Raw genomic sequence first — 14,800 nt, forward strand, 5'->3', positions numbered from 1 at the left:
CTGCCAAAACGACGACTACACGTCCGACCAGTCGCTCCGCAGCCTCTACGACTCGGTGCACTACGTCGAGAAGGTCACCACGTCGCTTCGCCGCCCGCTCACGATTGCCGAGATCGCGGTCCGCAGCGCCGGTGTCCACGAGCAGCCGATCCTTGAAGGCTTTGGCATCATGTACTACTGCGGCTTCTACGCGTGCGTGGCCAACCACGACGGCGACGCCAGCAAGTGCTACCCGTCGTTCCAGGGAGACGAGGAGTGGAACCAGGATCATGTGACGCCTTTGCTCAAGGCCAAGTCGGACGAAATCAACGACTGCATCGACGACGGGTACCTCTCGCCCGACGACATTGCGCAGTGCGGAGCGGTGACGGACTACGTGGACGCGCTCGCCCGCCGCAACTACATTTGCCTCGCCGAAGCCGAGATCGTCAGCTTCCTCGGGAAGATCTACCCCACGTGGAACACAGACACAGACGTCGAGGACGACGCCCTCACGCTCGTCTACGCTCGCCACTTGGCCGACGAACGCTCCTACGCTGCCCAAGCCTTCGAGGACGACACTGTGCTTGATGCCAGCAAGCTGCCGGTGCCGTGCACGACGAACGATGACATCTACCTGAAGCTCAACACGGCGCTTGCCTCGTTGTCGGGGATCTGCCTTTCCAACAAGCTCGCGACGCCCGAACCGTGGAGCGAGCCCGAGCCGCAGTACAACGGCCACTACAAGAAGGGTCCGGTCTACACGGCGCCCGTCTACAAGGCGACGTAGGCGCGCCGTGTCGTCTCTGGCAGCGCTGACAGGGCCAAGACGTCTGTGCTTGGCTGCTGTTCCTTCGGTCTTTCCGAGTGACAGGGCTGCCTCGAATCCACCCATGTAGCCGACCCTAAATACTAGCTTCGTTGTTTGTGTACGTAATATACAGCAAATTTCTTCTATCTTGGATTCTCGACCAACGCGGGGTACGCGCTGCACTTTTCATACAGGGTCACAGCGCGCAGCCATACACTCCACACATCGCAGTCGTCATTATGACATACCATCCGAGTGCGGTCATGCCACGTTGCCCCAAACGTCGTGCCCCCCAGACACTGGAGGCACACGCGGCGCACGGCACTCAGCTGTCGCTCGAGACTGCTCGTTTCGCTCTCAAGCAAAAAGTAGCTCGCGCCTGCCGACGCCTTGCAGTCGCGGCAGAGCCAGGCGCCCGAATTGAGGCCGCGCGGATGGAGGTTCAGTACGCCGCAGAGCACGCAGTGCTGGCTCGTATAGTACGCATCGATGCGCATGACCGAGGACGCGCCGCGGTGGGTCGTCGCCTTCTCAACGGCCCGGGGAAGCTCCATGTACCACTGACGGACGTTGACGCCCATAAGCAGCGCGAGGCGCTCAAAGCTCGGCAAGATCTATCAATTCTCATGCTACTTTGTCCTCCTTGAACAAAGTGAGTCTACCTGCTTGGTGATGTAGTACTCAATGTTGAGCGTGTACTTTTGGTGCTGCACGAGCGACTCGGGCGGCACAACGAGGTCCATGAGCCGTGCGCCCGGTGGCCCACGCACGACAACGTACGCGACACGCTCGGCATACCGCGGTTCGGCGCGCGGGTCCTTGGCCATCGCTTTTGTCGCGACCAGCACCGCTGGCGGTCCTTGCCTACTTGTGCGTCAGGAGCTATCGCGCCATAGGAAGCTATCGAGCGTACCCTGCGTAGGTGCCGAGGCGGACTTCTTTTGCGAAAATGAAATCCCGGAGCGGAATGCGCTGGCTGTGCATGTGGCGCCAGTACGTTTGGAGGTACTTTTTCCCAGCGGAAACATCCCGCGTTTGGAAGAGGAGCTCGAGCCAGCGACGCATGGGCTTCTGCACCACGCCGCACGAATCACGCCGGATGGTCTCAATGCCTTTGGCGTCGAGGACGCCTTTGGCCTGAGTCGGACCCTCAAACTTGTAGCCGACGTAGCGCTTCTTGGAGACAAGGAACGAGCCCATATACACTTTTTCGAGCTTGAGGCACACAGGTTTCGGGTTGATCGCTGTCACGTCGTTGGCGATTTCTTGGCCGATTGCCCAGGCGTCTGCGAGCGACCGGCCGCGCAGCTGCACAAAGAGACTGTCCGTGTCGCCATAAACGACCTTGGCGTGCCACGTCGGGTGTGCCTCGACCAGGCGCACGGCGGCTTCCAGCGTCACGCGGCCCGACTACCAGCACATCGGGTCGAGTCAAACGCAAACTGTACGTACGTGCACGATGGCGTCGGCGATCTGAGCACACGGCATGCGCCCCGAGAAGCTCGCGGCCGTGTAGCCGTACGTGACGTTGGCAATCATCTTGAGCGCGAGTTGGCGCGCGTCGAGCACCTTGAGCAGTCGCTTGTCGCTTGTCTAATGGAATGTGACAAACTCGACTCGCTCGGCGTCTACCTGTTTCATGGCTTGCTTGATCATGATGCGCGTCGAGAGAATCTCGCTGAGCACGAGCGGCAGCACCCCGGAGCGCATCGACTTGGGACAAAAGAGCGCGCCGTTGGGCGTAATGATCGTGCCGTTGCCCGCGGCCCGGAGCGCGTCGACGTCGACGTGATGGTCGGCGACAACGCCAAGGACACTCTCGAGCGACGGGTCGAGGCCGTTGCCGAGGCGCCCAAAGCACGTCGAGTAGCAAATGTTGTACGCAATCACCATCGACGGATAGAGCGACTAGCCATGGCGCGTATAGACCACCACCTATAATTCCATGTTGTACCTGAAAGTCTAGCACGACAATGGGCTCGGCGTAAAACGACGAAAGCGGCTCCATGACGAGCGGAATCACTTCCATCGGGGGCTGCGCCGCGACTAGGATACGATGAGAATCCCAGTGCGAACGACGCTTGGACCTTGGGCGCGGTTGGCCGACACCATGATGTACTTGAGTCGCTTCGTGACGCGAATGTTGACGGCCTCGACGCGGTACTGCGAGCCTCGGGAGAGCACCGAGAAGAAATCAATGCCAAAGAGCCGCGCCATCTCACTACGCCAGCATAGACCGTGCTGGACGATGTGTCGCCAGACGACGAGAAGATACCTCGTGCGCGTGATGAGCTGGAGACGATCCATGAGCTTGAGCGTCACTTCTGTATGGGCAGCAAGCGCCTCAAGCGCGCGGAGGCGGAGCGACCCGCCCGCCGTAAACCATTGCGTCAGCGTCGCGTGCGAGTGTTTTGGAAAAGGCCGTTTGAGCACGCTCGCGACCACGGCTTCGAACGTGTAGCGCGCGAGCTTGAGCTAGTACGACGCATCAGTGCAGGTATACGTATACGCAAGCTCCACCTCGGACCGGGCGCAGCGCCAGAGATTGAGAATGTGCCGGCCGTACATCCAAATGCCCGACGCTTTTTTCATTCCGTACATGACGCCAATGTTGCCATCTGCGCTCCCAAATAAGCCAAGACTAAGATGAGCGCATGGCACCTGCAGCTGCTTGGTTGCGCGCGTCCATTCGCGTCCGCGGGAGCCGCGAGAGCACTTGAATCAAGTTGATCTAACGTAAAGGCTGGAAGAGAGAGCGGGAGCGGGTCGTACCGGCGGATCGAGAGCGGCCGCGCGGTCAATGAGGTACCCGTACGAAGCCTGCTGGATCTCAAACCCCACGAGAAAGTCGGGGTCCCACTGCTGGACGCACGCCACGAGTCGTTCGATGAGCGCGGCTTCGGACGCAACGTACTCGACCTCGTATACGTGTCCGTGCAGCGACAGGTGCATCGTCGTCGACGCCGCCGCGTCGACGACCAAGAGGTGGTAGCGCCGCGTTTGCACCTCCTGGAACGTCACATCGACGACAGCCGCCACCGCTTCGACCGCATCAAAGGCTGGGTCCGGCAGCAGGTCGCCGCGCGTATTCGCATGTACCTCCAGGGACAACACGGTGATGTTGGAAATATGCAAGTGGGACGGTCGGGGCACGGCAGGCTGCGTCGTCCCCGACAAGGTCTGCGTCGACGACTACATATCATTGGTGCACGTGCAAAAGGAGGTAATATCCAGCGTACATGTGGGGATGCGCCTTGGGTACTCGCTTGCAGCTCAGCCAACGTCGGGGGGAGTCGAAGGGGTGTACGTCGTCGTCGCACACGCTGCTACTCGCGCAGCATCAAGCATTTTGCTTGGATGGAGAGAGGGGTACATGCAAAGACGAGCTCTCCTTTTGAAGCGACTGGAGCGTTGGAGTGCTAACGCTCGGAAAGGGCGGCAAGTGGTCAATACCAGGCTTCGGAAAGGCGCAGCGCTGGCCCGCAAAGACCACCGGCTTCTCCGGTACGTCGGACGCGACGCTGTAGTGCACGCTCGGCGTCGTCTAAGATTGTCACCATGAGACCTATGGCATCGACGTCACGTTACCGAGGGTGGGAGGGGAAGGAGGTCGTGAAGCGACGGCGGGGGCACTGCGTACTGCCACGTGTGGCGAATCAGCCGCTGGCTCGGCATAGGCTGCGTCGCCTCGACGTCCATACTGACATCCACTTGGGATTGTTCCTACAGCAACGTGAGGTGAGATGGGACAGGGAACTGTCGTCTGCACCGGCGACTGCGTCACCCGGGGCGCGCCGAGCTCGTGGATCGAGCACTGCGATTCGCAAATGGACTGGTCGCGCTCCCACCACGCAGTTGATGACTCTGTCTCGTCGACCATGTTGTCCTCCGGTGCGTCGAGAGGCTCTTCTTGGGAGAAAGCGCGCTCGTACGCTCTCTGCGAGTCCAAGATGGCCCGCGCGTGGAGCGCTTCTTCCGACATTTCGTCATCGGTCGCGTCGCCGTCGTCAGCGCTAACGTCGCCGCCGTCGATTTCGTCGCACTCGTTCTTCCGGGCTTCTTGGAGACGCGAGAGCAGCAAAAGCAGCTCGTCCGACGCCTTGTCCACGACAGGATTGTCTTCGTCTCTCTCTTCCATTTGGCTGTACGCAAACGTCGAGTCGTCGAGGCCCCCCGAGAAGTCGCCCTCGCTCTCACTCCGGATCTTTCCAAGTGTAAGAATTAAGGGCAACGAACGGAGGGGTACCGAGGTGTCGAGCGCCGACGTTGTCTGCGCGAGGATCTCGTTTAATGAGGCCCACATGCGCCGGGTAAAATGCGACTGGGACAATGGGCCTGGCATCTCCGTCCCGTCGGGCGACGCCCTCTGATGCTGCTCGTGGCGCGGAATACTTGGCGCCGTCTCGGGGGTCGCGGCCAGGCCTTGGTCCCGCCGGCGCTGCTTCTCTTCCTACAAGCGCCATACAACTAACGCTAAGAATGGGCAATACGAGACCTCCCAGAGCGTCGAGAGCGACGGGACGTAGCACGCGTCGGCCGCGCCGTTGATATAGTGAGGGTTCAAAATGTTCTTGCACGATACGTCGGCTTCGAGCGCGCAGCTGCTTTGGCGGATCGGCCAGTCCATCGTGGGTCCTTCCCGCGTCCGAAACTACAGACGATGGTTAGTGTCCACGTCCCAGAAGGGGGGCAGTGCGCCGTACGGTTGCATTGCGCACGCGGAGGTAGTTCATGCCTTCGATATGGTAGTCGGCAAACATCTAGCCATGGATCGGTCGGCTTGGCGCGTCGAGTGAGAGAGTTTGCCTGGAGCAAGTACGGGATGTGGGCTTCGTACGGCTGAAAGACACGGCTCGCGACAAGACCGCTCTCGACGACTTGAACTATCCGACTCGTTTTGGCCGGGTCGTAGTAGAAAACCTTGACGAAGAACTCCTCGGCTGCATGGTACCCGTAGAACGGAATGCCCTTGACGATCACAAGCTATGCATGTGTGAGTCAATGTAGCGAGGCGAGAATCGACCTTGGCGATGGACGGCGGAATGGGACCTTTCGCCTTTGTCTTGGGCGCACCGCTTTCTTGCGCTGTCGCGAGCGTCCGGAGACCGGCTTCGATGTCCCGGCCGATCGTCGGCAGCAGCGCCATGAGGCTCTCGATATCGTCGAACGCTGGGTCCTTCTCGCAGCGCATGTAAAAGTACGGGAACACCTGCATGCGGCTGGATGAGCGCCGGTCATTACCATGGTACGCACCCCGTGAACGTGCAGACAGCACTTGGGACCCTCTGGCGTCGCGCCAAAGACGCGGACGACGGGCACGACCCGCGCGCGCTCGTAGCAAGGACCTTCGGGCAGCGCATGCGCCGCTCTCGGAGGCAGCGGCTTGGCGAGGTAGTAGGAGACGTCGATGACCTCGACCCGGAGCAGCCCTGCGTCTTGCGATCCCACCATGGCTTCCGGCGTGCAACGGCGTTCCAGTCTATTTCCGTCGATTGGCATACACTATTTCATTGGCAAAGGCGCGCAGAGCGAGCAACACTCTTTCCCGCGCTTGTGTCGTTGTGGTCGTCACCAGAGACGTTGATAGAACTATGGAGATAGCGCTGCGGTCTGCGTCACCAAGGGCAACGTCGTGCTATGAACCGGTGACGAGCGCGACGGTCGCGGGGTGAGCCTTGGGCTGGTATGAGCAGCATAATTCGCTGCTTCTATGGGTGCATTCAAGCCTATCGCTCGTGATGAGGACGACAGAATCTGGTTATCGTAATGTCATATTCGTGTGTGAGTCGGCCTGAAGGACCCGCGCGGTAGTTGCTTCGGGACTTCTGGTTGGGACTTTAACCTACTAAACATCGACTATTAAAGCGTTAAACGTACTCGTTCTACTAAACAAGGACATTCCACCTGAAACAAGGTTTCGCGCGTTGTACGGCATCCTCGTTCAAAAATGCAATACAAAATCGCAATACAAAATGACTCATCTGGCTACATGCCGAAAACAAGCTGTCGATGGTATTGGATGTGGGAGGTTTTTTATCAAAACGTCTAAAACGTAGATCCCACAGGCACAATCCCATGATGTGCTACTGACTTGGGAGCTGTCTTGGGCTCCGCAGAGGAGGCGACGAAGGCCCGGCTAGGATGAAGATTCGCAGCCACCAGGGAGATGCGCGAGAATCTGCCAGCATCGCAGCCACTCACGTGCCGGTGTTCGGCAGGGTGGAAGCCGGCGCAGATGCTTCCTGCCCATCGGCGTCCCGCGTCCGGCGAGATGGTTGGTGATGGTGTCAGGCTTGAAGTTGCCTGCGTCTGTTTGTAACTCGACCCGAGCCTTCAGCGAGATTCAGCGCATCCCTGACGGCTACTCGGGCCCTCGCGCCAGCGGTCGCGATTACAAATCGGGCATGTGTATTAGATATCGAAAATTCATAGATAGAGGACGGACAGCTCACGGTGCCGGCGGCTTCTTCATCGCAATGACCGCGTAAAACATCATGAGCAGCAGCATGCACGCAAACGACACAAACATCGATATGACAAACCGACGCTGGTTCTCGAGGCGGTCCTTGTCGAGCTCCTGGATCGAGCGCGGCGGTTCAATCGCAAGGTCCGGTCGCACCTTGTACAGCTCTTCCTTTTCGACCAGCGAGAGACGCCGGCACTCGCCTCGGCGCGATGACTCGGCGTCGTTGATCTCGACGCACACGGAAAACTCGACGCTGCTCTTCTTGCGCACGAGCGGTCGGCGAGGGATCGGCGACCGGTAAATGCTTGCGGGCGGCGGCGGGCTCGGCGTCTTGGGCGGCTTTTGCAGCGGACGCAAGGGCTGAGGTTTCCTCGGGCCTGCGTTGATCGTGCCGTACGTCTCCATGCGCTGTGGCGCCTGCGGAAGCATGTGTTGGGACGCCGTCATGATGGTCGTCGTGGTCGTCGGGGTCTGGACCGCGGTCGACGTCGTGTGTATCTTTCTTATTCGCGACTGGCACTGTGCCGCGTGAGAATGGCGATCCGCTCTCCGGATAGACACCGTGATAGTCCGGATACGCTTCGGAACTGCAAGCATACATCTGCGACACAAAGCAACCAGTCTTTGTCCCAAAAACCCACGTGTAATTCGCTCCTCGCGCGCTTAAAACGGACTTTGTCCCGAAGGCGCCGAATACGCGAGAAGGTTCCCCGCGCAGAGTCGGCAGTGTCAATGACTTGATGCATAAGGACCCATTGCATGCGTCATCCATAGCAAAGAACGCACGTCACTGACGCACGTCGTGCGAACCAGCACCGTCCACTCAGCGCTCAGCGCTGGACTAGCGTTCCGTGATCATACCGCGCAATCTGATTTGGCAGCGCTGGAGTCGTCGCAAGAGAATGAGCAAGGACCCATGATGATTGAAGTACACATGATCGAGCATCGTCGCCTGTAGAGACGAGCCGGACCCTCCATGATAACACGGTGGCGAGCAAAAGTGTGCATCGGGCAAAACGTTTTGCCTCATCTCGTATTGGGTGCGTTTTGGGACAAAGTATGTTTTAGCAACGGTCGGCACATTACTTGATCTGGCAATTCCTTGCACATACATTTTGCGCGGGCCCATCCACGCGACACTCGATATGAACGCGTACAAGACGGTCGAGAAGAAGTGGAAGCGCACGAAGCTCGCTACGGCCGAGGACCTCTACGGCGCCGACGGGGCTCGCATCGCGGAGGCCGCCGACCTCGTCGACGTCCAAGCGCTCACGCTTGCCCAGGCCGCATGGGTCGACCAGGTGGGCAGCTGCGCGATCTCCGCTGGCGCTACCTGCCCGATTTATGCGCTTCGGAAGCCAGGCGCTGTCGCAAACAACGATAGCGATGTACACGCAGGATTCTTTATCCTCCCAGGCGCGCTGGATGCAGCGACGCAACGCTTGCTTGCTGAGATGTGCTTGACCGAGTATGCCGAGGCGCCGCACACGACCAACTTGCATCCACTGGGACAAAACGTGCGTCTTCTACAGGCATGACTGACGGGAGCTTGTACGTGCTCTTGTAGGTTGAAGGGATCTGGGCCAAGTCGACGTCGCGGGCGCCCGGGCAGCCCGACCCGATGGACAAGCTGCACTGGGCCGCCCTTGGGTACCATTATGATTGGACCAATCGCGCGTACCCGGATACGCCAGGGTCGGAGGTCCCAGCGCTATTGCAGAGCATTGGCGTCGCCTGTGCAAAGGCGGTGGGCCTCGACATCACTTCGGAGGCAGCGCTCGTCAACTACTACAAGGCGTCGTCGACGATGGGCGGGCACCAGGACAATGTGGAAGTCACGTTTGCGTACCCGGTTGTGTCGTTCTCGATCGGGTCGAGCGCCATCTTCCTCAAAGGCAAGCGGATACGGCATCGCGCTATCGAAAGCTCATGCGTTCACCAGGTGGATTGACCAAAGATGAGGCGCCGATCGAGATCTTACTTCGCAGCGGCGATGTTGTTGTTATGGGCGGCACTTCCCGCCTCTGCTTCCATGGTACGTTCTCACCGGTGACACTTGTGTGCTGAGAAAGACGCGACCTAGGCATTGCGAAGACACTGCCGACGACCAACCTACCCGCGTTCCCTCGGGAGCTCCCCAACAGTGATGCACTGTACCGGTCGATCGCCGCGTATGTACGCACGAACCGACTCAACATCAACGTCCGACAGGTCTTTGAGCAAGCAACCAGCGAGGACCCGCCGCGGAAGCGCGTAAAAGCTGACGACTAAAGACACATAGAACAATGCATTGACGCAACGACGAGGACACGGGTTATGACGCGCCTTCAGCGAGCTTGGCCATGATTTCGTCGCAGTACGCTTGCATACGCTGCTTGTACTGTTTGACGTGCAGAATCGCAAGGTCTTCCTTCCCTTCTTTGCGCAGCTTGTCGAGAGCGTCGGCGCTGGAGAAGTCGACCTCGGTCTCCGTGTTGGTCTTGTCGTCGACGAGGCGCAGGTTCATATGCGTCATGTCCTTCTCATCGAGCATGACAAAAAGCTTTGGCTTGCCCTTGATGCCCATGTCGTCTGGGTCAATGGGCGACCCGCGTGCCGAGTACGTGATCTCGCCCTCTTGACGCCGGCGGACAGTCGATGGCGTCCGGAGGCTTCGTCGTCGGCTTGGCGTCTCGATTTCGACGGGCTTGGACGGTGTGCTGTACTTGGAGATCGACATGTTGCGGATGCGGAGGCTCGATCGGCGCTCCGACGTGGGACCGGCTGCATCTAGGTTGCCATTGTATTTCTGCATGAACTCGTCGAGGGGCATGTTGAGGATGTTCTCGGGAAGCGTCATGAGGTCGCGGGCAAACTCGGTCTTCATGGCGGCGACATGCGTATCCACAAGCTTCTGCATCTTCCGACATCGCTCCTCGACCTGCTCGTCCAGCTCGTGCAGCTTCGTCTCGAGCAGGGCCTTGCGATCCATGTTGGTCACCCCGTCCTACACCGTTTGAATTTCAAATGCCTGCCAAACCAATTCAATTCGGCATATGCCACACCAACCAATCCGCCGGTTTGAAAGGTGGCAACCTCGGTCGAAACCATGCGCTTCCCTCCGCTCTTCTTAGCACTGTCGCGAACCATTAACTATGGAGATGGATGTGAGACTGAGCGTGGCAAGGCGTGGGAACGCAGCGACACATTTAGCCGCCGTGAAGTACTGGCCAAGCCCTTCACGTGGCATATGCCATATTTAATCGCATCCGGATTGTTCCGCATACACGAGTTTCCCACCAAAAGCATATCCGGACCACAGATTCAAATACAAAAACCAAATGGTTTTGCCTTGCCAACAAGAATATCCGGATACGCTTGGTCCATATTGGGCAGTCTCAAAACCGATCGAAATTGCCGCCATGAGCCCGAGCGATGAGTACATGGAGGGCTCCATCTTCCGCGTCCGGCTGCACAACTTCCTCACGTACACGGACGCGGAGCTGTACCCGGGTCCGCGCCTGAACGTCGTCCTCGGCCCCAACGGGACAGGCAAGTCGTCCATCGTCTGCGCGCTCTGCGTCGGCCTCGGCGGGTCCACGAAGATCCTCGGACGAGCCGAGAAGGTCGGCCAGTTCGTCAAGCACGAGCAAGATTCTGGCTTCACGGAGGTCGAGCTCTTCTTCTCGACGGGCAACGTAACCATTCGCCGCACGATCTACCGCGACAACCGGTCGACGTGGAAGCTCAACGGCCGGGACGTGGGCCAGAACAAAGTCAAGTCCGTTCTGCAAGAGTCTGCCATCCAAATCGACAACTTGTGCCAGTTCTTGCCCCAAGACAAGGTACATCTTGAGTTATACGGGCGCAAACATTGATGTCCTCGCGACAGGTCGGCGAGTTTTCGCGCATGACGCCTGTCCAGCTGCTCAAGGCGACGCAAGCGGCGATCGGCGACGGCGAGCTCGCCGAGCAGCAAGAGGCCGTCATCGCGATCCAGCGTGAGAGCAGCTCCAGCGCTCGCGACTTGGAAGCTGCCCGCGCCAGCTTGGAGTTGAAGAAGACGGAAAACGCCCAGCGCAAGACCGAAGTCGAACGCATTCGGGAGCACGAATTGCGCCTTTCCGAGACGCGCAACATGGAGAAGAAACTTCTGTGGCTCGAGTTCGAAGAGTGCAAGGCCCAGGTCCAGGAGCAACTGAACCGGTCCCAGGCGCTCAAGCGCGCTCTCAAGGTTCCATCTGTGTCTTCGTCGGGATAACGCTTGCTAACCCATTCTATCACAGGAGGCCAAAGCGCAGCAGTTGACACCCCTCGAGCGACTGCTCAAGGAGCAAACACAGGCTGGGCTCACGGCGCGCAACGAGTACATATCCCTTTCCCCTTCTTGACGCCAACAGCGCTGCTATAGCAAAAAGGCCGCTTCCGAGCGGAAGCAGACGCAAGAAAAATCGTTCGACAACCTCAAGCGCCAGGTCCGACCGCCTCTTGTAATGTACCACGATCAACAACGTCGTGTAGATGGACGTCATGGAGGGCGAAGAAGGGCAGATCAAGATGGATCTGCGCGAAGTGCACGGTCGACACGCCAAAATGCAAGATCGACTCGAGCGCATGCTCGTGGAGCTGCGTTCGGTACGCTTTTCATACGCTCGTCCCGTGGGTTTACATGTTGGTGGTGCGTAGAGCGAAGAGAAACTCGCAGCGTTGCCCGACGAAGGCGATTTGCGCAGCAGCAAGTCGGCCTTGGACCAAGAGTACTTTAACCTCGAGCAAGAGGTGCGCTGCAAGATGGTGTCATGACAAGCTCATAATATCGTCGACTGCTAGATTTCCGATATGAAGCTGCAACGAGACTCTGTTGCCCGCGAGGTACGGCGCCGCTTGCCGTGTGCATGGACCCAAGTGCTTCTTGATGTAGTATTCGCAACTCGAGCATGAGATTCGCCGCCTTGATGGACAACTCGGCAAGCTCAACAACGAGCAAGAGCAGCGCAAGAACGCCCTGAGAAAGGAGGACCAGAGCTGCATGCGTGCGTATGAATGGCTGCAGAAGAACCAGGATAAATTTCGGCGCAAGGTCTGGGGCCCCTTGGCCCTCGAGGTGCGAGTGACACGTAAAAGCATTTTGCGATGTAACGTGCAGATCCAAGTCAAAGATCAGTTCCACGCCAAGTGCCTCGAGGACACGCTGCAGAAGTGGCAGCTAACGTCGTTTGTGACCGAGTGCAACGAGGACTACAACACCTTGATCCGCGAGCTCAACGAAGGGTCCAACCGCCTCGGCATCTCGATCACCAACGTGGAAGACGGCAAAGGCAAGGTCTTCAGCCGACCCTATACGCCTGCCCAGTTGCACGAGCTGCAGACGCAGTATGGCATGAGCTGCTACCTCGACGAGGTACTTGCCTTCGCTCGTCTGTTTGTCGATGGAGATTGTGAATGGTACGCTAGGTGATCAAGGCGCCAGAGGTGGTGCACGAGGCCCTCCGCACGTTTGGCGGTATCCACACCGTCGTGCTCGCGACCCAAGAAACGGAGAACATCATCAACAAGGGCACTGACATTTTCACGCCCCTTACGCGAATGTTCCACAAGGCGGCGTTCTGCACGCCGACCAAAAAGTACGTTTCTGCAGGTACGGTCTTTGCTCGACGTTGTCGACGTCTCATGGACCCCTGAGGGCAGTGTCGAAATACGGCGAGCGTTCGACCACGACGCGCACGAACGACCTCCGCAATTGTCGCTACCTCGGCGTCTCGAACGCCAACGAAGAGCTCAAGGAGCAGATCCAGTCCAAGAAGGACGAACTCGTCCAGCAAATTCGCGCAGCCCAAGCCAAGGTGACTTTGGATAGGTTGTCGACCAGCACCTCACGCGCTTCGTAGCTCGAAGCTGCCAATGGCCAGGAGCGCGAGTACTCTGCCCGCAAGCACGCAGTGACGCAGAAGGTGCAAGACGTGCGCGAGCAACTCCGCGAGCGCAACAAGCTTATCGACGAGATCGAACACCGCAAGAATAAGGTCCGGTCGTACGAAGCCGAGTTGGCCAAGGTACGCTCTCTGCCCGTATGTATGCTGCACATTGGCTCACATGTGGATAGGACTACTCGGACAAGGTGCAAGCGTACGAGCGCAAGCTCCAGCTTCTTGCGCAAAAGTACTCGAGAACCTTTCGATTTGGTGCTCACATGTCGCGATTGTAGGCACGCCAAGGTGCTGCAATCGAGCCTCGATGCCGCCCATGCGTTGATCGACGCGACCACGTCCGAAGCCGAGCTCGCCCTCCAGAGCCAAACGATCGAGCAGCGCCACACGGTGGTCACTCGCATCATCAAAGAAGAGACAGCCAAGCTCAAGTATGCTCTTTTGCAATCTGTCGCATTGAGCCAATGTAATCGCTTGTAGGCGTCTCGAAGCGCAGTACCTCGAGTCGCGAGAGGCGGTCAAGAGCATCGGTGCCCGCGCAGCCCGCCTTCAGGCCAAGGCCGAAGAGGCGGCGCCGTGGGACCAATTCGAGGCCATCTTCAACGAGTTTCCGCACGATATCATGGAGCTCCGCGCGCGCATCGACAACAACAAGGCGGCGCAAGAGTACTTCCGCGGCGACATGCGCATCGTCGAGGTGTACGAGCGCGTCGTTGCTGAGATTGTGCACGAGGAAGCGCAGCTGGCGCAGCTCACGCACAATGCGGCGACACTCACCGAGCGCATCAATGCCATAAAGGTACAAATACCCTCGCACCATGGCGCTGCACCACCATTTGTATAGGACCCATGGGTCGAGGAGCTTGACAAGGTCGTTGGCAACATCAACACGTCGTTCCAGCAGTACTTTCAAGAGATTGGCTGCGTCGGCGAGGTCTTGCTCAACATGGACGACGACGTACGCTCCACGAGCGACGACGAGCTTTGACAAGAACGATTCTAGGACGTGGCCAAGTGGGGCATTGAGCGCCGTGCGCAGTTCCGCATGAACGCCAAGCTCACGCGCATGACGGCCGAAGAGCAGTCGGGCGGCGTACGACCTCCTCCTTCCTCCGTGGTTATGACGCGTCTCTAGGAAAAATCGGTCGGGACCATCATGTACTTGATGGCGCTCCAGAGCTTGACCAAGTGCCCGTTCCGTGTCGTCGACGAGATCAACCAGGTGCGCGTGGGATCCTTGGCTCTCTCTCTATATATGTGGGATAGGGTATGGACATCCACAACGAGCGCAAGGTGTTCAAGCGCATCACGCGGTCGTCGTGCGGCGGGAAGCTGCCGCAGTACTTTTTGATCACGCCCAAGCTCATCACGGGCCTCGAGTACCACCGCGACACGACCGTCCTCGTCATCCTCAACGGCGCCTACAACATTCGCCAGGACGAGTGGGACGTCGACGCCTTCTTGAGTCAAGGCCCCGTCAAGCGCCAGAGAATAGCCTAGACCTGTTGCATTTTAACTTCATGCATCATCAGAGTGCTGACGGCAATAATTCATGGGTGCACCGCCTCGGATTGGCTGCCCCCTCAAAGAAACGATTCCGATTGGCTAAAAATCAGAAGCAGCCTAACGTGTCCTCCA

At 58.7% G+C, this 14,800-nt stretch overlaps 6 protein-coding genes across 7 annotated transcripts; 3 read left to right on the top strand and 3 right to left on the bottom strand.

Moving 5' to 3' along the window:
- Window positions 1-936, top strand: SDRG_01185 (hypothetical protein). The gene has a single exon (XM_008606701.1). It carries the CDS (start codon window positions 170-172, stop codon window positions 767-769), a length of 600 nt encoding a protein of 199 aa, XP_008604923.1. The 5' UTR covers window positions 1-169; the 3' UTR covers window positions 770-936.
- SDRG_01186 (hypothetical protein) lies at window positions 880-6,268 on the bottom strand. Its single transcript, XM_008606702.1, has 21 exons — window positions 6,044-6,268; window positions 5,814-5,999; window positions 5,597-5,773; window positions 5,494-5,550; window positions 5,286-5,441; window positions 5,037-5,240; window positions 4,560-4,994; window positions 4,379-4,513; window positions 4,164-4,334; window positions 4,030-4,116; window positions 3,563-3,982; window positions 3,452-3,521; window positions 3,311-3,408; window positions 3,066-3,265; window positions 2,878-3,011; window positions 2,745-2,836; window positions 2,423-2,698; window positions 2,243-2,383; window positions 1,704-2,200; window positions 1,453-1,654; window positions 880-1,404 (listed from the first exon to the last, which is right to left on the bottom strand). The coding sequence occupies exons 1-21, from the start codon at window positions 6,239-6,241 to the stop codon at window positions 934-936; spliced, it is 4,407 nt and encodes a 1,468-aa protein (XP_008604924.1). The 5' UTR covers window positions 6,242-6,268; the 3' UTR covers window positions 880-933.
- Window positions 6,269-6,898: 630 nt separating this feature from the next.
- On the bottom strand, window positions 6,899-7,768 carry SDRG_01187 (hypothetical protein). Its single transcript, XM_008606703.1, has one exon. It carries the CDS (start codon window positions 7,701-7,703, stop codon window positions 7,239-7,241), a length of 465 nt encoding a protein of 154 aa, XP_008604925.1. The 5' UTR covers window positions 7,704-7,768; the 3' UTR covers window positions 6,899-7,238.
- A 541-nt stretch (window positions 7,769-8,309) lies between these two features.
- Window positions 8,310-9,672, top strand: SDRG_01188. 2 transcript variants are annotated; one of them, XM_008606705.1, is made up of 5 exons: window positions 8,310-8,773; window positions 8,824-9,151; window positions 9,199-9,291; window positions 9,340-9,427; window positions 9,468-9,672. In XM_008606705.1, exons 1-5 carry the CDS (start codon window positions 8,402-8,404, stop codon window positions 9,511-9,513), a joined length of 927 nt encoding a protein of 308 aa, XP_008604927.1. In that variant the 5' UTR covers window positions 8,310-8,401; the 3' UTR covers window positions 9,514-9,672. The 2 variants fall into 2 exon arrangements, with proteins under 2 accessions (XP_008604927.1, XP_008604926.1); XM_008606704.1 differs by having other exon boundaries at window positions 9,340-9,672.
- On the bottom strand, window positions 9,571-10,385 carry SDRG_01189 (hypothetical protein; the record flags this gene model as incomplete). The annotated part of the gene is made up of 2 exons (XM_008606706.1): window positions 9,571-10,242; window positions 10,305-10,385. 2 exons carry the CDS (start codon window positions 10,383-10,385, stop codon window positions 9,571-9,573), a joined length of 753 nt encoding a protein of 250 aa, XP_008604928.1.
- Window positions 10,386-10,599: 214 nt separating this feature from the next.
- Window positions 10,600-14,798, top strand: SDRG_01190 (hypothetical protein). Its single transcript, XM_008606707.1, has 19 exons — window positions 10,600-11,080; window positions 11,128-11,469; window positions 11,522-11,601; window positions 11,647-11,710; window positions 11,757-11,870; window positions 11,922-12,014; window positions 12,066-12,107; window positions 12,157-12,339; window positions 12,382-12,636; window positions 12,690-12,873; window positions 12,924-13,078; window positions 13,124-13,288; window positions 13,339-13,394; window positions 13,441-13,593; window positions 13,643-13,961; window positions 14,007-14,120; window positions 14,166-14,255; window positions 14,298-14,384; window positions 14,429-14,798. Exons 1-19 carry the CDS (start codon window positions 10,658-10,660, stop codon window positions 14,660-14,662), a joined length of 3,153 nt encoding a protein of 1,050 aa, XP_008604929.1. The 5' UTR covers window positions 10,600-10,657; the 3' UTR covers window positions 14,663-14,798.
- The last annotated feature ends 2 nt before the right edge of the window (window positions 14,799-14,800 follow it).

The sequence above is a fragment of the Saprolegnia diclina genome (assembly GCF_000281045.1).
Source record: "Saprolegnia diclina VS20 unplaced genomic scaffold supercont1.3, whole genome shotgun sequence".
Lineage (NCBI taxonomy): Eukaryota > Oomycota > Saprolegniomycetes > Saprolegniales > Saprolegniaceae > Saprolegnia > Saprolegnia diclina.